This window comes from Rhinolophus ferrumequinum, chromosome 25 (genome assembly GCF_004115265.2).
Source record: "Rhinolophus ferrumequinum isolate MPI-CBG mRhiFer1 chromosome 25, mRhiFer1_v1.p, whole genome shotgun sequence".
Classification (NCBI taxonomy): Eukaryota; Metazoa; Chordata; class Mammalia; order Chiroptera; family Rhinolophidae; genus Rhinolophus; species Rhinolophus ferrumequinum.
Window position 1 is genome coordinate 1,265,031 of NC_046308.1, and position 23,326 is coordinate 1,288,356.

Genomic DNA, 23,326 nt, shown 5'->3' on the forward strand with positions numbered 1-23,326 from the left:
GATTTTTCAAGTAAATCCCCGCTTTTCAAATAGCTTAACAGAGTCTGTTTAGAACAAAGAATCTTACCCACATTTTCCAACAAAAACAAAAAAATCTTCACAGTGTATTTATGAGAAGCAAACAAGATAAAATATGAAATCTTAAATTTTACCTATAAAATAAGTTAATAGCAGTATTACATTTCCTAATTCCCTTCCCCAGTTTCATCTAGAAAGGTAATGTTAAAAAAATAAGCTTGAAAAAAATCCCAAAGTTATACTTTCAAAAAGCAAAGCGGCCCCTCCCTCTCGCCCCCGCCGCAGGTCACAGGTAGTACAGACGGTTGGATAGTGACAGGTTCGGCTCCCTGTGGATGCTCTGGCCCACGAGGAAAGCCAGCTTGTGCGCATACTGGCACGGAGCAGGCACACGAATGACACCCTTTAGTGGAAGAAAAAAAGGTTCTATTACTCGAAGTCTCCTTTTCTCTAAAGCTCAGTATTAACTACAGAAGTCTCTGAAAACACAGCAATTCCATTTTGTAAAGTGACTCATGATGTATAAGAATACTTACTGGCCAATTATAATAGACATGACAGAGCTTGTACGTTAACCTCTGTATGTGGTCTGGCTTCAGGCCACTGCTGTCGTAGATGACGTTGTAGTGGGTGGGAGAGACACTGCCACTTCTTACTGCCTGGCTCACGATAAAAAAGTCGTACCTGGAATTACAGAACAAAACCAGACGGCCAGCACGTGAGGCCTCCCTTTGTGAACGCTGGAGGCAAGATGATTCCAGTTTCTGACACTGCAAAGGTCTCATGGACAAATGTGACCTATCTCCCCAGGACAGTGCTCCCGTGGGGTCCAGAAATGCACCGTGACCCACGTGGGACCGTGTGCGTGTGAAAGCTGCTCCATGTCAGACTCGTCACGGAGTCTATGGCATTACAGACACGTGACAGGCCGCTCCATACAGGCTCACCACCTGTCCCAACTCCCACGTACACGTCCAGGCAGGCGGCTGAGCCGCCAGAGGCCCCGGGGCCCCCAGTGGGGAACTGGAAGAGGCCCAGCCTTGGCACTGCCCTCCCCAAACACATTTGTGCCCCAGAACCTTCGCCTGACCAGCTGTTCCCACTGCTACTTAACTAATTGTAACCGTGAAGGATTTAAAACAAATCCGAGAGGCAGAGAACATGAAAGAATGTAAGGAGAAGTAGCACAGGGCTCAAATGGCAAAACACACACCAGGGAGCATAACTACAGAGCTACTAAACGTCACTTGGTAGCCAGGAGACACGAGGCCGAGGGCTGGCATGGGAGCTGGGGATGATGGGAGGGCTCGCCGTGCACCGGGCTGCCCCGCCGCACGAGAGGTGGATAAGAGACCCCATCTGCGTGCAGCACGTGCAGGCTTCATAGGAAACATTAAGTGACTCGCCCGAACCGACACCGTGGCAGCGAGGGCCCATGCCAAGTGCTGGCCACGTGAGGGCCTGGCTTCTCCAGGTGCCCAAACAGCCCCAGCAGCCGGTACGTGTACGCAGCGTCTGGTACAGAAGGCATCCCTTATGCTTCATCATTTGACTCGGGTCTCAGCCGACTCGTGGGAGCTGACTATGCCCTCAGGTCAGGGTGGCCCTGAGCTCCGGTTAGCCGCGGGCAGCGGCAGAAGGCAGGGCCGTGGGCTTGCTGTAGGAGGTGCCCCCACGAGGCGTCTGTTCCCAGCCAGTGAGAAGCTCTGCCGTAACTTAACAACTGCCTGAGAAAAAGACCGACATTCGAGGCAGTGCACCCCAGAATACGTATTTCGCCCACTGTCCCACAACTGACTAAATGGAACTAAAATCGGTATTATCATTGGTCTCTAAAGCAAGTGTGGTGACAGCTCATTCCTCAGACCCCCCAGTCAAAGTGTCCCCCACACACTCTGCAGGTTGACGCCTCTGCCTCCTGATGAAAGGGGCCCGTGTGGCAAGGTTCCCTCCCAGCCACATCCCCAGAAGAGTGGAAATCATCCTGACGCTCGCTCTCGGGAGGAGGGCGCGGACATGACCACTAATGCCCACCACAGAGGACCCGGCTGGACCCTGAGTGCCCACGAGTGTGCCCCAATGTCCCGGTGGGCTCGCTCATTTTCTCCTAGCAGACTGGAGCTCCGGGTTACAGAAAAGGCTTTGTTTACTCAGAAGCCACTTTTCTCAGCAGACGAAGCTTTCTGATCTTTGGAGAACTAAGTGCGTTACCGATCTAAAAATTCTGATTAGAAAACAAGAATCTGTGGGTAACGTTACACCTGTAGAAAAACCACCAAGTACACGCAGGGTTGAGCCGCAGCTCTTAACCTGCGTGTGGCTAATGAGTGCCACACACCCACAGGCTGCCCCATGAAACACGGCCCAGGAAACCAGCTCACGGAGCATGGCTCGTCGTCATCTTAGGTCTCACTGGCTGAAGACTGCAGGACTTACAGAAACAGCTCAGAACAGTCCCCATGCTGAGCTGGTGGGTACATGGGCCATGCAGAGCCAGAGAAGCACCTTCGGCCAATCAGGACTTACCATTCTGGCCGGGTCACCTCCACATCGATGACTGTGCCCGGAAGTGGGTTCTGAAGTCTTCCTCCAGACTGAGCAAAAAACCTGGCATTCACGCGTTTCTTCACCACGATCACTGTTAGTCTCGGGCTTAAAGACGAGGAGGAATGTTACATTCAGTTGTCTTATTTTCACGCGATGAACCGTTCTGGCTGTATACGCGGCTGACAATGAAGGTCGCGAACTCATTCTACAAAAAGTGCTACATACCTCACTGCTGAATATCACTACGGTCACCTTCCAAGTACTCCCCTTGGGAAGCGATGCACCCACGCCAGCGCCTAGTCCACCCTTCAAAGCAATTTTGGAACTCTTTTTTCTGGGATGGCCATCACAGCTGTCATCGTATTACCCTTGATGTCCTCAATGCCATCCAAATATTTTCCTTTCAGTATTTCCTTTATCTTTGGGTAAAGAAAGAAGTCACTGGGGGCCAGATCAGGTGAGTAGGGAGGATGTTCCAATACAGTTAGTTGTTTACTGGCTAAAAACTCCCTCACAGACAGTGCCGTGTGAGCTGGTGCATTGTCGTGATGCAAGAGCCATGAATTGTTGGCGAAAAGTTCAGGTCGTCTAACTTTTTCACGCAGCCTTTTCACCACTTCCAAATAGTAAACTTGGTTCACTGTCCAGTTGGTACAAATTCATAATGGACAATCCCTCTGATATCAAAACAGGTTAGCAGCAGTGTTGCAACAAGTTCGTGAACTTAAGTGTCAGACCTCGTATACTCCATTTAAAAAGAAACACCCCCCCCCACCCCGGACACATCAGCTGTCCAGGCTGTGAGGGAAGCCCCACGACTTGTAAGGCCCTGGACTAAAGGACGAGGAAGAACCCTGGGTGGGAAACAACGGCATGTGCACGTGCCCTGCGACACAGGCCACGCAGACGTGTGCTCAGCAGACGGGACATTCTGTGTCTGTCACATGGAGATTTAATCCTGGCCTGTCGGCAAAGTGCATGGTTCGAAAAAGTGCTCAGTGGGCATTTCCTACTGTGTGGAAAAGGAGGTATTACTTGGAAACCATTGCTAGGTAAGCCCCTGCGAGTGGTCGCCACGTCCGACTGCCTGCTTCTCGGTTACTGGTTCACAGTGCGTGGGGGGGGTCACCGCTCACTCACCCCTCAGCCCCACACGTCACCCCCCAGTCCTTACGTCAACTCCTCAGTTGGCTTCCTTGAGTCCAGACTAAACTGCCCCCTAGTGAACGTGCAGCGGTCAGGTTAGGCTCCCGGTTGCTGTGCTGTCCCTGGGGCTCTCTCGAGGGCGGTGTGCAGTCGGCCTGAGCAATGTCCACACGCTTTTCTAGCCACATCTTACAGTTCATTTCAGACCCAGCGTGTGGACCGTCAGAGGGGGAAAGGAGTCACACGGTGCTGGCACGCGCCCTGAGCACGGTGAGTATCACGCGCAGAGTCCTCGGCCGGTCCTGTGCCCTCCCCAGTAGGGGGCTTGTTCTGCGAGCACAAACCCACTCTCCACGCACAGCGTGGACCGGGAAGGCCGTGCACAGTGTGCTGTCCACACACGCAGTCAGACAGGGCCCAAACGGGGAGAGGCCCAGCTGTGCTCCCTAATGGGACTGGCGCCCAGCAGGGGACAGGGAGGTGATTTCACCTACACAAACTAGAAATGCACAGTGCTAACAGTAGCAGACACTTAAAAAGACTAGGAAGCAGCAGTGCTTTCTAGAACCTTCTCTGCTCCCCCCCCCCACACACACCTGCCGTGGACAGATATTGAAGTCAGAGGAGAATGTGAAACACAACGCAGTCGTGAGAAAATACAGTGTTAGAAGAGTTTTAGGGGTAGGAGAGAACGCTGACCTTCATTTCCAAAATACTAAAAACCGCTCACTAGCATTTTAACCCAAAACACAATTACTTCGAGAGGTGACACCCCTGACTTGTTCAGAGAATTTGCCAGCGTCATGGCGCTGTCAGGGACGAGCAGGGCCAACGCTTAGACGAGGTCTCCGGCAGTGAGCCCAGAGCAGAGCAGCCTGGAGCCCGTTCTCGGTGCTCAGCCACAGGCCACATGAAGCACGCTGGGCCCAGATGGGTGCAGCTTTCCAAGCCCTCCTGTCTCCAGTGGGGCCAAGTGTGCCGAGAAGTTCTGGCAGAAACACCAGCGCTGAAGTGTGCACGGGCAGGCATGCAGCGCCAGCCTGGCGGCTTCCTGTGTGTCCTTGGGAACCAGCCCAGCGGCCCTCACGGGCCAGGCGCTGAGCTCTTGGTACCACAGTCCCGGATTTCCACCCGCTCCCACCGGGGCAAGAGAACCAGCGCACGTGAAGCAGCGTCACTTATGGAATCAGCTAGCGTGAGGTGGGAGGCACTTGGCTGCCCAATGGCAGGGCCCGTGACGTCTGCGGGAGGGCCCAGGAGACAGAAACCCACATGGGTTTCAAAGGAGACCTTGCCGTGCGCAGCAGCTCCCCTGGGGAAGTGTACTCGCACCCCCACGTCCCCATCAAGGACGATGGGCGCAGTCACATGTGCAGAGCAGTGAAGCAAGTGTCCACTGTGACGAGGACGAGGACGGTACGACTGGCATGGCCTGAGTCAGCAGCCCCACGCCCGCGGCGTGTGCACACGCAGGGCCTCAGGGCCTGCACGCCAGGTGGCGGTGAGCGAGGGCCGCAGTGGGACGCCCGCAGCCTCGCCCGCCCAGTGACCCCCCAGCTCCCGCACCCGCAGGTCAGCTGCTTGCTCTCCTCCTCCCGCCCCCCCCCCCACTGAGCCAGCAGCGCCCGGCGTGCGCTCACCTGTAGCCCCTGCCCATGGACTTGAGGCAGTCCAGGAACTGTGGTACCTCGTAGCTGACCAGCGTCTTCAGCTGCCCGTCACCCACACCGTCCCGGTACACGACGATGCGGCTGGGCATGCAGGTGTTACAGCTGTTCCAGGCCCGCAGGGCCGCTGCGAGGGCGGCACGTGGGCTGGCACCACCCCGCCCCCGCCAGGGCTGGCACCCCCCCCGCCCACGGCTGACACCCCCCCACCCCGCCAGGGCTGGCACCCCCCTCCCACAGCCGACACCCCCCCACCCCCCGCCCATGGCTGACACACCCGCACACCACACACTGCCCACAGTGTCCCCACCACATTCCGGGCACAGCGTCCACTAACAGTTGCAGAACCAGAGCGCAAGCGCAGGACACTAACCTTGCAGGCAGACCTTGAGCCCGTCCACCAGCTCCTGTCCTCTGTCTTGAAACACACAGCGAGAGAACCAGCTACTCAGAGAGAAAACACAGCCGCGGTGAGAATGCCCGTCTAGCCATCCCGCCTTTGGATTACTCCGTATTTCTCTCGCTCTTAGTAATTAATGACCTTTGACCTCCCTAAGATACCTGCTAATATCTCCAAATACTTTCTGAGCCCAAACAGAAGGAAGAAGATGCAGTAAATCCTTTACAAACTCCACAAACTCAGTTTCTTTCATCATAAATCAATGCTATTGTTTCACTACTGAGGAGAAAATAAAACGTAAGCCATGCCACCCACACTGCCACCTGGGCTCCCATATCCACACACACAGAAGCGCACTCTGCTGCCAAAGCCCTGAGAAGCCATGTGGTGCACATTTCACTCTTCTAAAGGATAAAAAGCCCGGAAATACGCCCATCAGTGATGCCTACATGTCGATATACGTCCAATTTTCATTCTCCCCTATTCTTGGCAATTCTCTTAGTTCTAATCAAGGCACTAAAAAATAATTTCACTGTGTTGAAATAGAAGTGACTACGTAAACGGAAGTGGGTTTTCTAAAATAAAGGCAATGTGAAAACTTGAAATTACATTTCAATCATCAATAAAATGTATTAAAGAAGCTTCTAGAGAAGGTCACATTTAACAAGATGTGCCCCCACCCACCCACGGAATACAAATAATAGTAAAATAACCTGAAATACAGAGACAGTGAAGAAAGGGAATACTGGTAGGAGCTAATAATCATTTTTCTTTCCTACACTTTGGGCTGGATCGAATGTCAGAGAAATCAGCAGGTTGAAAATAAGGAATGAGCACAGGGCTGGCACCTGCCGGCCCCAGACACCAGCCCCTGGACTCTGTCCCGGCTGCCGTGGTTAGCAGTTGCATCACTCACCGGGTCATCCCTTCATTGATGCTTGCGACAAACCCTGCGATGGACCTCCGGCCGGCTGTGGTGTCGTGGTAGCAGTCAATCCCGACTATCATGGCCAGCTTCAGCTGTCACAACAGTGCTGGGTGTCAGCGACAGCACTCTGCCGCCGGCAGTGTGCACCGTCAACCCGCTTTGCTTACACCACTGAAACATACCCCCCGATTAGCTGGCACTCACAGGCATGTCCACCCTCCAGAGCTCCCCGCCCATCTTGCAGTTCATCTGCAGGGCGATCTTTGTGGCGATGGCCATGACCGTCTGCTGTTTGCCTAGGGTTCGGGCCACCACACACTGACTGGGGGTGGGGCAGTCGGTACATAAGTACTTTTTAATAGCATCATATTTGTCTTTCCGATTACTCGACAACAGACAGACGACCTGAAAACAAACAAGGAATTAGGAAACTGACGATTAAGTTCAAGGAAGACAAAGGAAACCAGACCCACCCGCTGTGCAACGTAAATGACAAACACTCGTGTCCGCCATACAGCTAGTGAGTGTGACGTGAGCTTTTAGATACTGAGCATCACATTCAGCTCAGTGATTGATGCTAACAAAGAAATCACGGTAAGCAAACCACCTAAAACGGAATACCATGAAAACGTGGGGACTTAAATATGCTCTAGCACCAGGTGGGCACTAAACTTTGAAGTCTCTGGCTTAAGAATCTGATCAAACTGAAATGTCCCAGGAAGTCCATGGACCATTTGGGAAACAAAGTGGTGTGCCACCTCTAAATACAGCCCTGCCTGAAACAGGGAGGTGTTGGTCCACAGGCACACATTCCAGGCATAAGCTGAGTAAGTTGTGGGCGTCTCACCGCCAGCATGGTGGTCAGTCACCAATCCTGTGGTATGTACTGGTACTGAGAGCTGCTGAAGAGCGGCTGGAATGTTCTACACACACACACACACACACACACACACACACACACACACAGCTCTAACTATGTCAGGTGAAGGAGGTGTTAGTTGACACTGTTGTGGCCATCAGTTCACAACAGATACATGTATCAAATCAGTTCACAACAGATACATGTATCAAATCATCAGTTCACAATAGATATACGTATCAAATCATCTTACAGTTACAGTCAATTACATCTCAGAATAAACTGACCCAGGCACTGCTGCCCAAATCCTGGACCTCCAAGTTTAGGAACGTTCCAGACTCTCACTGCTGTGTTCTCTAGTTTATTCCCAGATTCCTGTCTTCCTTTTCTACAGCCCCCAACCAATTCGTCTTCCCGTCCTGGGTGTCTCCTTTATTCCTGACAACGTGCAGTGACCTGCCTTGGCGTGTGTGTATGAGATAAAGGGCTAAGCAGCTACTGCATGAAGCCAGGTCATTTCGGAGGTAAAGCACCGCGCGCACCTTATCGTCAGAGCTGTTGCCTCGTCACTTACACTGCGTGCTGGATAACAGTGCTGATGTTTACATTTGGGCCTTTCTGTTTCCCCCTCTTCTAGAAGAATTAAAGCCGTTGAGTCCAAATAAATTTAAGGCGGCTTTGTTTTCCCGTCCCTTCGCCACCTTCGCAGCGCACAAGTTCCACGGCACACTAGAGTGACTAGAGCCGGCATGAACTTAGCTACTGTATGAAGTAACAAATATATTCTGTGGCCAGCTGTGGACTAATTATAATATTTGGAAAATGAACTCAAGTTGTGAGATTTACAGATGCCCCTTTTAAATCAAGCATTCCAGGACCACCGCCTGTGGGTCAATTAGCTACTTACTATCTGGGTATCTGATGTCACCTTCTGCTGTAAGACTCTTAAATAGGCTTCGGTTCTATCGTCCACTTCGATCCTAGCATGGAAATATGCAATCCACAGTCAGAGAATGGGGCGACAAACGCCCCGTTCGTTAAAAAGCCCCCGCATGCTGTGGTGTAGACAGCACTTCCCGGTGAGACATGACACAGAGCAGAGTGGCCACTGGGCCGGCAGCTGTGCGTCCCACACGAGAGCAGGACCTTGAGAAGCCCTGCCAGTTCTGCCGCCCAGTCCCAGTCACTGAAATACGTCTGTGTCCACGTCAGGTGGAGCTGTGTCACATCACGAAGATAATCGAGTTTTCAATTGTCTTATCTCTCCTGAGTCCCCACCCCTCCAAGTGACTACTCAGTATCAGGAACAAGTGACGTGGCAAACTTACATGATGGCCTTTTTCATCTGGATGCCCATGGCTGGCGTCACTTTAAACAGGCTTTGGATCAGTGAGTTGGCCGCCTCGTAGTTCCTCCGAGTATAGATCAGCAGCCAGTTGTCGAGCGGCTTCACGCTAATCAGTGGTGCCCCTCTCGTCTCCTTCGACCAATCTGCAAACTGGGGGTTGTAATCGAACTGGAAGAAAGTTAGACACAGTTCTGTGTGCGTTCCCATGAGAAAGCCAAAGTGTCGTCAGTAAGGCCCCCGCTGACGGGGGGACTTCAGTGGACCCCTCTGACACTGGGGCTGCAGTGAGGGGCAGAGTGCCCTCAGAGGGGAAGAGACAACGTGTGTGCAGAGGAGGGTGGCACTCACGTCCACAGCGGCCACCCACGTGCCTGCTGCCACCAGGGACCCCGAGTGCTGAAGCTGCATTCTCCTTCATCTCTTCCAGAATCTTATGAAGACAGGTATTACTTCCCTCAGGACAAAGGTACGAAAAGGTTCAGCTTTGAAAGGGAAGTGGCTTGACTAAACTGGGAAAGCTCGGACAGCCGGGCAGAAGCTGACACGGCATCAGAGCCCAGCGACCCAGGGACACGCGTCGTGGAGGGAACTGCGGTGCTTCTTACATGTCCTCCTACCTCCCGACAGCCCTCAGACGGGCGTACGTTTTTATTATTTCTACCCGGGATAAGAAAAGAACTGCAGGTAAACAGCTGGCCTGCACGGCAAGGCCACCACTGAGGACATGGGGGGGCCGGGGGGAGCCCGCCCCGTGAAGCAGCTTCAGGCACCTTAGAACAGCTGCGTTCCTTTTCTGAAGGTAAAACAGAAAAGGCAGCACACTGTTTAACATATGTCCTAACAAACAGATTGTCCGGGCCAAAAGGAAGCCAAGGAACGCGTTTCCCACATAAAAGGTCACGGCAGCGGCAGACAAAAGAGCAGCCCGATGAGGCCCAATCCCCGGCTACACCTGTAGCCGCTCAGGTCACTAAAGACATTCACGCCACCGTTTTGCTGCAGATGATTAATCTGCGGCCTCCGCCCGCTCCCTGGGGCAGCCCCCCCCCCCCATGCCTTTTGCTGGCAGCCGGCCGAGGAGGCGGGAGAACGGCAGCCGAGAGCTGTGCTGGCCTGGCCACGGCGCTCTGCTCGCTTTCTGGGGGTCTGACCCGAACCCCACAGCACTGGACACTTTACAAAGGGCCTTACTGTTTTTCCACCTTGGTGAATCTTTTCTGCTTGCAAGATTCTTCCTGAGAAGGACAGCAAGTTGGAGTCGAAGCTCAGACCCCAGTCCCGAAGCTCCCTCTGCACGTTGTCGTCTCTGTGAACATATTCAGCCGGCGCCACACGTGAGCGGACGGCACAGGGGCCCGCACGGGTCCGCCCCGGCTGCAGCGAACTCCCGTGTGCCTCGGGCCGGGTCCCGGGACGACTCTGGGGACCCCGGCACAGCCCCTTTCTGTCACCCCGTCTATGTTCCCCTCACGACAGCCTTTCATTTAAAATGCTGAGGCCCAAGCTCTCTCTTCCTCATGTTATAACCGAGAGAAAATCGATTTGCCCCCAAACATTTCACTTGCGTTTTGTTACCTTTTTCTACGAGAAGAATCAAAGGCCCGGCTGCCAAGGGTTCAGGGTACTATTCTCTGGCGCAGGGCAGCCTCACTCGGGGACAGACGGAAGCACAACGCCCCCAAACACGGCCACACGCAAGGCACGCGCCCCCAGCCGCGCCCGCGCCGCACAGCGGAGCCCACGCACCTGTGGATGTAGTCGATGAGCCGGCCCACTTCGCGCTGCCGCTGCTCGGGGGTCAGCCGCGTGTGGGCCGCCAGGTCCTTCATCACGTTGAAGTCGTTCCGCATTTTGTCCGTGAGCCCTTTAAGGAAAGCGTTTCAAGGTGTCTGTTGAAGGGAACACTCTGTGAGTGAGGTGTGGGCTGGTGACAGAGAAAGGAGTCCAGCTCGGAGGGCTTTGGGGGCGCGGGCGGCTGTCAAGCAGCTTCCAGTGCCCGCCGGGTGCCTACCTGTGAGGTAGCAGAGCTCCGGGATGAGCATGGCCGGGCCGGGCAGGCTGCCCCCGGGGCCCCTCCTCCGCTTGGGCTGACTCACCAGCACCGGCTGTTTCAGGTCGGTGATTTCCTGGTTATATTGCTATTGGAGAGGAGAAAGGCGTCACTGTTGACAGTAAAGGCCTTTGGTAACACGTCCGTGGGCAAAACGGTCAGTTGCGTCAATTGCGACTGATGCTCTAGAAAGCGAGGCTGGCTTCGCAAACGCAGTGCGAACCCCACTACAGCACGTGGTGAGTTATGTGCCTTCCCGAGCCCCTCTTCTCTCCTAGAAACTCAGACGGCCAAGGTCAGTAAGGCTCTAAGTTTTGACTTTTCGTCACAGTTCTGTCCGCTTCATTTTTTGATTTCTTGCTTCGTAAGCAGGAGCCTGTGTAACTCAGGTCTTCACCACGGCGGGATTCCTGTGAACCCACTGGCATCACAGTGAGAGCCGCCGTGAGAGTCTCTGCTCTAAGAATAAATGTGGGAAGGGCGGTTTGCATGCCATGCGACAGTTTTCAGCAGGAAGTTTTTACAGAGCGACACACTGAAGGTGAATTTCGGTTTCAGAGTATTAAGATTCTCCATCTTAAGGTTCCCACGTGCCACCGTTGTGTAAGGCAAGTTTGCACAATTTGTAAAAACACAGCAAACGCCGATGCCCGCGACTTGCCGTGCGTACGAGACGCTCTCTGGCCTGCGCTCGGCTCTGCAGTTGTAACGCCGTCGCCGGCTTCTCGAGCTCGTGGCCCTGAGGGTCTTCGAGACCCTTGTTCTGATCCGCCCCTGGGTCCCTGAGCGACATCCTGGTTCACTTGCTCTTTTTCCTTAAAAACATCACGTCTCCACTAAACACACAAGAGAGTAGTGTCATTGCGGCCACCTCCTCCGTCCAGTCCTTATTCCTGGTACCTGACAAGGTCCTGCCCACTCAGCCGCCTGAATCCAGAGACCACGAATTCCAGCCTGTTCTGGACTTTGTCCTGTATTGAACTCTTTTCCAGACACCCAGGAAAAAAGTTAATTTTCTTATTTTAGACGAGAAAATATCATGTCAAACTCTTGTATTCGACCTATTGTCTTGAATGGGGGCCCCACAGTCACCCTCCTCACACATTTATTTGGGCGCCAACACACAGAGTGATTGCAGAACTGCTCTGACTCTCGCTCTCTTCCCCAAAAGGAACGTAAATGCTTAGCCCCTGATTACAGAACGTTGGGACCCCCTTTCTAGCCTCTTAGGGCCCAAACAAAAGCCTGTCAATCCTTTGAACACCTTCCCGTGTCTGAGAACCAGCAGTTTCACTTTTGCTTCATGTTACTGTCAGACCTTTTTCTTTTAAAACTGACCGACCACGACCTTCCCTTCCCAAGTCCCTTGAGTCTCCTGCTCTGTTTCCCAGCTCTTATCTTTGTAAAATCCACGCCGTCACTTATGACTACACCTGCACTCACTGGGAAGTCCTCAGAACGCCTGAGTCTTTCAAATATTTCACCCCACCCCCTTTCCATTAATCACGTCTGCTAGACACTTCACCTGCCCTGGCAGTGAGCGACGTCTTCCCTTCAGAAATAATCTGAGCTGACATCTAAGAGCAAGAGGGAAGCATGCAGTGCTTCTGGCAGAGGGCGCCCGCGATTAGCTAAGGTGGGGGCGGAGGGCGGATGGGGATGAACAAGCAGGCAGGCCGCTCACTCAGCGTCTCGGTGGACGAAGACCCATGTGCATGAACAAGTCAACAGAGCAACGCAGAGCCTGTCAACTTCCGTAGGTAGAAGAAAGTAACATTGGATTTGTGTGAGTTTGAAAATGGATCAGAAGGCGGGAGAGATGAAAAAAACTGAGACTAGTTGAATGGGTGAGAGCAATGGGGCCTATCACTCAGAAAAGAAGGACGGAGGTCTTTCAGACAGCAAGGCGGACGGACAGGATTGGACAGTCACACAGGGTCCAGCAGACAGATGTGGGGGCCGAGGGTTCAGTGACCTGTGATTCACCCGTTCACTCGCTCAATGCCCTGCGTGCCTGATTAAGGCACAGGAGGGGGACACTACAGACCCTGATTCTATACAGGCTGCACCCTGACTGACCCAGAGGCCCGGTCAGGGAGATGACACGTCCAGTGTGGGTCATCTGGGCAGCATCTCCGTGACATCCAGACACTCAAAATCAGGGCGTAGTTGAGCCTACACACACCAGGCTGGAGCCAGGAATCCGGAATCGTATTCAACCTGACGTCTTAGTGTAGACGAGACGAGACACCAGCGAGTGAACATGTAGGGAGTCACAGCGGGCGGCCAGGCTGGGCCTGAGGCGGGACCTGGAAGCTTGTCAACACTTAAAAGGCCACTCACAGAAGCCACACTGGGAGGTAAGACTCAGTCCTAGTCACAGGGAGACCTTCCTGACACTGTTCAGGTTTAAACCAAACTTTCACCAGTGTCCTGTATTGATATTCACCAGTTCGTCCCACACAACAGTGATTATTGAAATAAAACAAAGAAAAACACTGAGACTCATTTCTCACAGTAACTTGACACACGGAAGGAGGAGGTTAGACGTAGCTGGGATCCTCAAGGAGGAAAGAGGTGGAAACAGCAGCCGAGAAATCAAGCTAAGCTGACCCCTCGTCTGCCTTCATTTTGCCCAGAATAAGATCAGCTCTTAACGCGACTTCGCAAAGCACCACTGTGTCTGTAGTGGCCCCTGGTGTTTGTCTCAGAGCAGATCAGGCCATAGCATTTACCCCTCAAGGGACACTAAGTCACTAGTCAGATGTATGCTTTTGAGACAAAATGTGAATATGTAACAGCTCACTCATCCAGCTTTTTAGACAAGGAAATGATCTACAGAAAGTTGAAAAAATAAGATAAATTTTAGCACTTCAAAGATAAGTTTTAAGATTTTAATTGCTATGTTTTCTAGAAATACTTTTCCTGCACTTTTAACCGAGTTATCAAATGGAATCCGACCTTCCGAGGATTCAGGGCCCAGATCTGCTCACCTCTGAACGCTACAACAACGCCAGTTTGTGTTCCTACATAAACACTTGTTTTCTTCCAGTCAGAAATTGTTTTTCTTGCCCCCACTTGCGTTTCTTTTTTTCAGTGTAGTGATTACTGAGCCAAAAGCTAGACGCATCTTTATAAAACCAGCGTTAGAAGATAAGCTCGTGTCGCCCTATAGGAAACAAGCCTGTCTGCACGGTCAGCATGTCAAACAAGTTCCAACTTAGCTCACACACGGGCGGGGCACAACTCAGGCTGGGGATTCGGAGAGCTTTACCTCACACCCAGGTGAGGTTAAAAAGCGCCTTAGAGTAAGGGGAGGTCCGGGCAGCTGTTAACTTGCAGTGCTTACCACCTAGTACCCTCCCGTTCATCCTCCTCAAGCTGAACTTCAAATGTAATCTTTAGTTCTGCGAACGAGGAAGCAGGAGAGGGAGCTTCTCATCAGCTCGGGAGCTAAAATGAACTATGCAGCAGTTGCCCGATGGACATGTTTATACACAGCATTATAACACATGGCGTTAGGAGCTTCCCGATTTCTCCCAACCGGCCCAAGCACTCCACACCAGGGCGAAAGCTGCGCTGGCCTCCCGTCTCACCTTCCGGTAGTACTCCAGGAAGCTGACCTCCGAACCGTCTGCTTTCTTGAACGTGCTCTTTGGGTTCTGGTCCCAATCGATGTCGTCCACTCGGTAGGTTTTGTTGTTATACCTGTGGGACAAGAGCATGCAGTGGTGTTTGGTTAAGATGGGCAGAAATATCAGACAGGAAGACTAATTAGACAGTATGTACTCTCTAGAAAATGGAATCCCAAATCACTTAGGAACATGCAATGTTATGGAAAGAAAAACGGAAAAGAATTTCTTAAAGACTATGCTGGACGGACGGGAAGTGACTAAATTACTATTAGAAAGTAAAAGGAAAACTAGAAAGGAAAGAAGTCATTAGGTATTTGTTCTTTTCCCGAAAGCTTCATCTTGAGAGCTTACAAACATCCCTCCACCTTCCTGCCAGTCCCACCCCTCCACTCCAAATGCTACCTTCTCCTCACTTTGTAGGACTAGAAAGCCACAGCCTTAAGACTTACAAAGTGATTCGTTTGCATTTTAAAAAGAAGTCTTACTTGGTAAGAACAATTAAACCAATGAGCTCCTTAGAAACTTGTTCTTGGAACTTGTGCTCTTCGGTCTGATGGTACAGGTTGAACATGAGGTCTAACACCGTGTCGCTGCGGAGGACCTTGTGGCTGACATCCGTGCAGAGCATGATATTGTTCTCATACTGCAGGATGGACGTGGTGAAGCCCGGCCAGATCACCAACCTGTGGGGGGGCAGGGCCACCTCAGGCGCGGCCGCGTTACACACATCAAGTCGTTTTTCACCTTTATGAATTGGGTCTAACGGACAAAAGTTCTGATTGAGTCAATTTACTTCTTTCTAGGTTTTACGTGGTTCCAGAGGAAGACCTGCCTATTAGAGATTTTCAACAATGAATGTTCTTTTATAACTGGGTAAGTCCAATTTTAAATGAAAAGACTAACTTTATTAAAGGGAGGGAGAGAAGGAACATGAAGTTAGTGCTAAGCCTCTGAGAGTGGGCGTGTTCTTCACACAAGTTCAAATAGCGCCTGAAAATCAAAGGGACCCTGGCCCAAGATTTGACAAAGTTGCCAACCTAACTGAAAGCACCTGGCATTATTGTGATGCAGCTACGCCACGTGGGCTGCACTCTTATCCACTAGTAACTCTGAAGCAATCCCACTTAGCTGGTGAGTTTTACTGCCTCAGAGTAAACAGACCTAGAGTTAGGCACGTGTTTCGGCTCTCCTGTGAGTTTTACAAATCCGAGTATTCCAGGATGTTTCTGTTACCCACGCCAGGTTCAATGTCCACTGAATGTCAGGGGCACCATTAACAGCCACAGTGGGAAATTTGGTCATTTCAAATTTGAGCATCACTTTCCAAACCTAAAAAATAGAAACTCTCCACTTCATACAAACCTATGATTCGGAATGTCAATTGGGTCACTTGGATTATAATAATTCCTTCCAATTTGTTGCAAATTCATGATCTTCAGAAGCCTAGGAATTGAAAGGTCAGAACAGAGAAGTGAATACTGATCAGTGTGTCCTGGCTGCGACCACAGAGGCATGTGTTTACTACAGGGGCTGGCTGACGGGGGCCCCACGGACCCGATCCAGCCAACCTGCCGTTTTGTGTCGGGCCGAGGGGCTACGAATGGCTTTTTACGTTTTTAAAGATTGGAAAAAACCCAAAGATTAATGATGCATGAATTATATGAAAGATCAGTGTCCATCAGCAATGTTTTACTGGAACACAGCAGTGGCCTTTCATTTACAAATGCTCTATGGCTGAGACAGAGAGTGTAGGACCTGTGAGCCTAAAGTGCTCACTGCCTGCCCCCTGCAGAAGTCTGCCAACCCCTCATTTAGAGAAAAATCAGCCTACTGATTACATTAATTCAAAACAGGCACCCACCACAACGAACATCCTGGCATCAATGACACGCATGTTATGACCAACTTCAAGAGGTAAATTACAAATCCCAGTATTGTGCCTCACTTCTCAAGCAGATTTCCCATGTTGCTTCTTGCAGGGGGAAAAGCTTCGCAGGACATGGGTCCTTAGTTTAGATTTCGGAAATATGGTGTCTATATTGAAAGCAAGTGACAGAGCACGCAGTGTCTCCTGGGACGAAACACGTCCATCTGAACAGACCTCTAGCTGCCCTGCTGCCTGGACAGTTACCCGCGTCGGGGGGAAGGAACACAGTGAGCGATGAGCTTCTGAGAATGGGAGTGTTCTGCACACAGGCTCCAACAGCACTCGCCAGAGCAAATGGCAGCACAGAGGGGGCGTTGGACGCACGCACGCTTGCCTGCAGCGACATCACCAGGCACCAGGCCCTACACGGCTGCTGTTCAGAGCGACCCAATGACCCTCACAAACCACTGTGAAATTGAGTGCACAGTATTCACTGTACAGTTCTTTCAACTTTCCTCCATGTTTAAAGTTTTCTTAATAATAAAATGTTAGAAAACGCTGACGTACCTCCTGAAAATAATATTGTAAAACTGCAAACAGGTCGGGGATGTTGGTGGGAGCTCGTTTGTTAAAGTAATTGTTATCCTCACGTGCTCTCCGTTTCGTGTCTGACTGAAAACTTCAGTGACCTAGGGCCAGACGGGTAGGAACCGAATTGGAATTAAAAGAAAACTAATCATATAACGCCTGTTAAATAAGGCAACAATGAGACGTACAGATAAGTTTTAAAGTGGAGACAAAGGATGGCTATGAAAAAAGAGTGGGTAAGAGCCTGCACTGTAATTGAATTGTAATCACCAAGTTACTCGGGAGGTGACAATGACACGATAATCCCCCAGGACCTTTGACTTCAGTCCACAGGCTATCACGGGGGTTGCTCCAAGAGCTACCTTACATTATGGAGGTCGGCTGTGAAGTGGAAATCCCCCACCTCCCGCTCCCCATCCCGACCGACATCTGAAATAACCTTGTGCTGTAGTCTTTTAGGTAAAAATAATATTGTTCCATCAAAAGCATGACACCTTCCAATTAAATCTTCGTGCTGAAAAAGGAGAGCTGAGCGGAGCCTCCTGGCTTCCATCAGAGGGTTGTAGTCGATGTGATACTGATACAAAGCCCACTGGGGACGGGATGTCAGCCGGAAATGGTTCGTGCTTAGCCTCACTATGATACCTGAAGAACCTGTGAAAACAAGTCACACTCAGTTAGTAAATTCCCAAGTTTGTCCTTCCATGAAATCATTCCTACGTGACAAGGTGGATACCCTTCTGTGACCCAAAGACAGAACAGCAGACACCATGGATGTTCTCAGACATCCAACTGTGGGGGCCCCTCCCCATCTAGGGAAACCCCTAAAAGCACACATTTAGAAATAAATCCTCCTTTGACCAAGTAATTTACAACTGAACCAACCAGATCTCTTTATGGCAGAAAGTTTTAAAAGAAAGAAGTGATAGATGTACTATTTAATAAAAAACCTTCCGGTGCCACTGAAGACAACTGCAACCTATTTCCTCAAAGCCAAAGGGGAGAAAGGACCATGCAGCATCCTGGACCAAACGTGCCCTTTCTATCTGGCAATGCAACAGACAGGAAAGCACCTAAGACAAAGCACTTCGATGCATTCTCCTGAGGTCCTGAGAAGCAAGTGCATGGAACTGCATTAAGAATGAACCTAACAGGGTCTAATATATGGTGATGGAAAGAGAACTGACTCTGGGTGGTGAACACACAATGTGAGATATAGATGATGTAATACAGAATTGTACACCTGAAATCTATGTACCTTTACTAACAATTGTCACCCCAATAAACTTTTAGAAAAAAAGAATGAACCTAGGAATGACGTCATAAAATGGCAGCATGAAGTGAGCCTCTGGAAATTTCACCTGGAATTTACAACAAATCGAACAACTATAACTCCACAAAGGACTCCCTGCACAGCAGACAGGCAAGACAAAGAGGCCCACTACTGAATTCACCTAAAGGTGGGCGAGTCGCGTGAGTGGGGGAGGAGGGAAGGGAGAAGTGCGGAGACGGAGCCGCGCAGGCGCAGGACGCAGACCTAGCTCAGTGCTCTGAGCTCACTGCATCCCGGAGCTACCGCAGCTGCGGGAGAGGGAAGAACTCGGACTGCTAGGGCCCCGCTTATGGCCCACAGAGCTGAGGGGGCAGCATATAACATGGGTGAACCCAACACTCACAGGAGAGACCTAGGAGAAAGGACTGAGGAAGGAAGGCTGAAAATGGTGGTTTAAGCCCTCACTGCCGAGCAGAGAATGGAAGCCTTAGGCACTGAGACTAGCCGCCCCCTCCTTACCCTCCCAGAGCTCGCCCTGCCCCCACCTACCTGCTGCTAGAAGCGGAACAGTAGCAGTGTCAGATCAAAAGAACAGAATATTTGCTGTTCTGAGAACTGTGCACTGCAGACAGATTTGTAGTCCAACTAGTTCTGGCAGAGGGGAGGGAGCTGTGGAAGCAGGACCAGCTGTGGTGGTGGTCACCGCCATTGCTCTGGGCCACCTCTCACAACTCACCCCGCCCCTGGCCCCACCTATCTGGGCGGATCCCTGCAGGAGTAAATAGAACTGCTGAAACATACCAGCTTTGAATCTGGTGCAGGAAGAGCTTTGGAACTTCAAAAGCTCTCCGCATACCCACACAGACACTGCGCCCTGTGACCCAAGCGAACTATTAACAGAGGAGAAGCCCGTCTCCCAGGGAATCCCCTCACTGTGTGAGAAGCTGGAATAGTGCAGAGAAAACATAACACTACAGTGTGAGAGAGAAAAAAGGGCTGCAGTCGGAGAGAAAATAAAACATTCTACCAACACCTACTGGAAAACAAAAGAAAGACCTCTTCCTATCAACCTGTTGCAGAGGTCACTTCTGTAGATGTCTAGGAAGAGAAATAATAAATCATTAATTGCCATAAATAACCAAGGTAACAAACTCAGAAAGAAAATGAAAAGTCTCCAGAAAATGAACTTAAAAGATATGGAAATATGTGATTTAAATGACAGAGAATTCTAGATTGCAGTTCTGAAAAAACTCAACGAGATGCAAGACAGCACAGACAGGCAGTTTAATGAACTCAGAAACACAATCAAAGAACCAAATGAACGTTTTACCAAAGAGATTGAAATTTTAAAAAAGAACCAAATAGAATTTCTGGAGATTAAGAACTAAGTAAAAGAAATGAAGAATGAAATAGCCAGCTTAGGTAGTAAAGTTGACCAGATGGAGGAAAGAATCAGTGACATTGAAGATAGAAACCTGGAAATGACACGGATGGAAGAAGAAAGAGACTTGAAACTTAAAAGAAATTTAAGAACTCTACAAGAACTCTATCAGAAAGAGCAATATAAGAATAACGGGCATACCAGAAGAAGAAGAAAGAGAACAGAGAGTATATTCAAACAAATAGTCTATGAGAACTTCCCAAACTTGTGGAAAGAACTGGATCCTCGAATCAAAGCAGCAAATAGAATACCTAATTACCTCAACCCCAACAGGCCTTCTCCAAGGCACATTGTATTGAAGCTGTCAAAAATCAACGACAAAGAAAGAATCCTCAAGGCAGCCAGGGAAAAGAAGACAGTAACCTACAAAGGAAAGCCCATTAGATTATCATAAGATTTTTCAGCAGAAACTCTACAAGACAGAAGGGAGTGGAATCAAATATTCAAACTATTGAAAGAGAGAAATTATGAGCCAAGAATAATATATCCAGCAAAGATATCCTTTAGATATGAAGGAGGAATAAAGACCTTTCCAGACATACAGAAGTTGAGGGAATTTTCTAATACACGACCTGCACTACAAGAAATACTAAAGGAGGCTATTCGACCACCATCAATAGGGACAATTTGTGGCAACCAAAACATAAAAAGGGGGAGAGTAAAGGCTTGAATCGGAATATGGGAATAGAGAAAGTAAGCATGCTGAAGAAAATGGAATAATCTAAATATGAAACTTTCTTTTACATAAACTTAACGGTAACCACTCAAAAAAATCCAGAACTGAAATATATAACGTAATAAAAGAAGAAACAGAGGGGAAAATCATAGAATACTACCACACAGAAATAATAGACAACAACAAAAAGGCAAAGAAACAATGGAGACACAGTCTTACCAGAAAACCAAAGATAGAATGAAAGGAAATCCTCATAAATCAATAATCACCCTAAATGTAAATGGACTGAACACACCAATACAACGGTAACCACTCAAAAAAATCCAGAACTGAAATATATAACGTAATAAAAGAAGAAACAGAGGGGAAAATCATAGAATACTACCACACAGAAATAATAGACAACAACAAAAAGGCAAAGAAACAATGGAGACACAGTCTTACCAGAAAACCAAAGATAGAATGAAAGGAAATCCTCATAAATCAATAATCACCCTAAATGTAAATGGACTGAACACACCAATACAAAGGCACAGAGTAGCAGATTGGATCAAAAAACTAAACCCAACCATATGCTGTCTCCAAGAGACACATCTCAGCTACAAGGACAAGCATAGACTCAAAGTGAAAGGGTGGAAACTGACACTCCAAGCAAATGGTATCCAGAGAAAATCAGGCATAGCCATACTGATACCAGATGAAACAGACTTCAGGGTGAAAAAGGTAACAAGAGACAAAGATGGACATTTCATAATGATAAAGGGGACTAAACAACAAGAAGACGTAACAGTCATCAATATTTATGCCCCCAATCAGGGAGCACAGAAATATACCAAGCAACTACTAGCAGAACTAAAGGGAGAAATTGACCAAAACACAATTATACTAGGGGATCTAAATACATCATTGACAGCTATGGATAGATCATCCAAACAGAAAATAAATAATGAATAGCAGCCCCAAATGACACATTAGATGAAATGGACATAATTGACATTTATACAGCACTTCATCCTAGAATATCAGACTACATTTTTTTCTAGTGTGTATGGAACATTCTCAAGGATAGACCATATATTGGGATATAAAACTAGCCTCAGAAAATTTAAGAAGATTGAAATCACCCCATGCATATTCTCTGACCACAAGGCTTTGAAATTGGATATCAATTGCAAAAAAACAAACAAACAAACAAACAAACAAAAAAACAGGATAAACCACAAATATGTGGAGATTAAACAACATACTTTTAAAGAACGATCAAGTCAAAGAAGAAATAAGAGGAGAGATCAAAAGATACATAGAAACAAATGAGAATGAAAATACATTTTACCAAAATTTTTGGGATGCAGCGAAAGCAGTTTTAAGAGGGAAATTCATATCATTAGAGGCCTATCTCAAGAAACAAGAAAAATCCCAGATACATAACCACACGTTACACCTTAAAGAACTAGGAAAAAAGAACAAATGAAACTCAACGTCAGCAGAAGAAAGGAAATAATAAAAATCAGAGCAGAACTAAATGAAATAGAGAACAAAAAGACAATAGAAAAAATTAATGTGACAAAGAGCTGGTTCTTTGAAAAGATTAACAAAATTGACAAACCCTTGGCTAGACTCACTAAGATAAAAAGAGAAAAGACACTAATAAAATCAGAAATGAAAGAGGGGAAGTTATCACGGATGCCACAGAAATACAAAGGATCATCCAAGAATACTATGAAGGACTATATGCCACCAAATTCAATAACTTAGAAGAAATGGACAAGTTCTTAGAAACATATAGCCTTCCACGGCTGAATCATGAAGAATTGGAAAATCTGAACAGACCGATCACCAGTAAGGAAATTGAATCAGTCATCCAAAACTTTCCCAAAAGCAAGAGTCCGGGACCAGACGGGCTTCACTAGTGAATTCTACCAAACCTTCAAAGAGGATCTAATACCAATCCTGCTCAAACTCTTCCAAAAAATTGAAGAAGAGACAGTACTCCCAAACTCATTTTATGAGGCCAACATTACCCTGCTACCAAAACCTGGTAAGGATAACACAAAAAAAGAAAACTACAGACCAATATCTCTGACGAATACAGATGCAAAAATCCTAAACAAAATTCTAGCAACTCGAATGCAACAATGCATTAAAAAGATTATTCATCACGAACAAGTGGGGTTCATCCCAGGGTCACAAGGATGGTTCAACATATGCACATCCGTCAATGTGATACATCACATAAACAAAATAAAGGACAAAAATCATATGATTATATCAATTGTTGCAGAAAAAGCATTTGACAAGATACAACATCCATTTATGATTAAAACACTTAATAAAATAGGTATAGAAGGAAAATACCTTAACATAATAAAGGCCATATATGACCAACTCTCAGCTAATCTCATAATTAATGGTGAAAAACTGAAGCCCTTTGCTCTACGTTCAGGAACACGACAGGGCTGTCCCCTAACACCTCTGCTTTTCAACATAGTTTTGGAAGTCCTTGCCAGAGCAATCAGGCAAGAGAAAGAAATAAAAGGCATCCAAATTGGGAATGAGGAAGTTAAATTGTTACTCTTTGCAGATGACATGATGCTATATATAGAAAACCCTAAAGACTCCACCAAAAAGCTATTAGAAACAATAAACGAATACAGTAAAGTTGCCGGCTACAAAATCAACGTACAAAAGTCCATTGTTTTCCTATACACTAACAATGAAATCTCAGAAAAAGAAATAAAAAAAAAAATCCTTTTGCAATTGCAACAAAAAGAATAAAATACCTAGGAATAAACTTAACCAAGGATGCGAAAGACCTATATGCTGAAAACGATAAGACATTTTTAAAAGAACTTGAAGACACAAAGAAATGGAAAGACATTCCAT

General features: G+C 48.5%; 1 protein-coding gene across 1 annotated transcript in view; it reads right to left on the reverse strand.

The window, feature by feature from the left end:
• Positions 1 to 304: 304 nt before the first annotated feature.
• PIWIL1 (piwi like RNA-mediated gene silencing 1) overlaps positions 305 to 23,326 on the reverse strand; it is a 28,653-nt gene continuing 5,631 nt past the window's right edge. Inside the window, exons 4-20 of the mRNA XM_033098150.1 lie at positions 17,493 to 17,707; positions 17,033 to 17,154; positions 15,961 to 16,041; positions 15,084 to 15,281; positions 14,560 to 14,671; positions 10,925 to 11,051; positions 10,660 to 10,777; positions 10,105 to 10,219; positions 8,894 to 9,081; positions 8,473 to 8,545; positions 6,911 to 7,111; positions 6,695 to 6,798; positions 5,752 to 5,822; positions 5,352 to 5,505; positions 2,545 to 2,670; positions 555 to 702; positions 305 to 421 (exon numbers count right to left, since the gene is read on the reverse strand). Of these exons, the coding sequence (XP_032954041.1) occupies positions 305 to 421; positions 555 to 702; positions 2,545 to 2,670; positions 5,352 to 5,505; positions 5,752 to 5,822; positions 6,695 to 6,798; positions 6,911 to 7,111; positions 8,473 to 8,545; positions 8,894 to 9,081; positions 10,105 to 10,219; positions 10,660 to 10,777; positions 10,925 to 11,051; positions 14,560 to 14,671; positions 15,084 to 15,281; positions 15,961 to 16,041; positions 17,033 to 17,154; positions 17,493 to 17,707 (2,270 nt within the window). The remainder of the gene's footprint in view (positions 422 to 554; positions 703 to 2,544; positions 2,671 to 5,351; positions 5,506 to 5,751; positions 5,823 to 6,694; positions 6,799 to 6,910; positions 7,112 to 8,472; positions 8,546 to 8,893; positions 9,082 to 10,104; positions 10,220 to 10,659; positions 10,778 to 10,924; positions 11,052 to 14,559; positions 14,672 to 15,083; positions 15,282 to 15,960; positions 16,042 to 17,032; positions 17,155 to 17,492; positions 17,708 to 23,326) is intronic.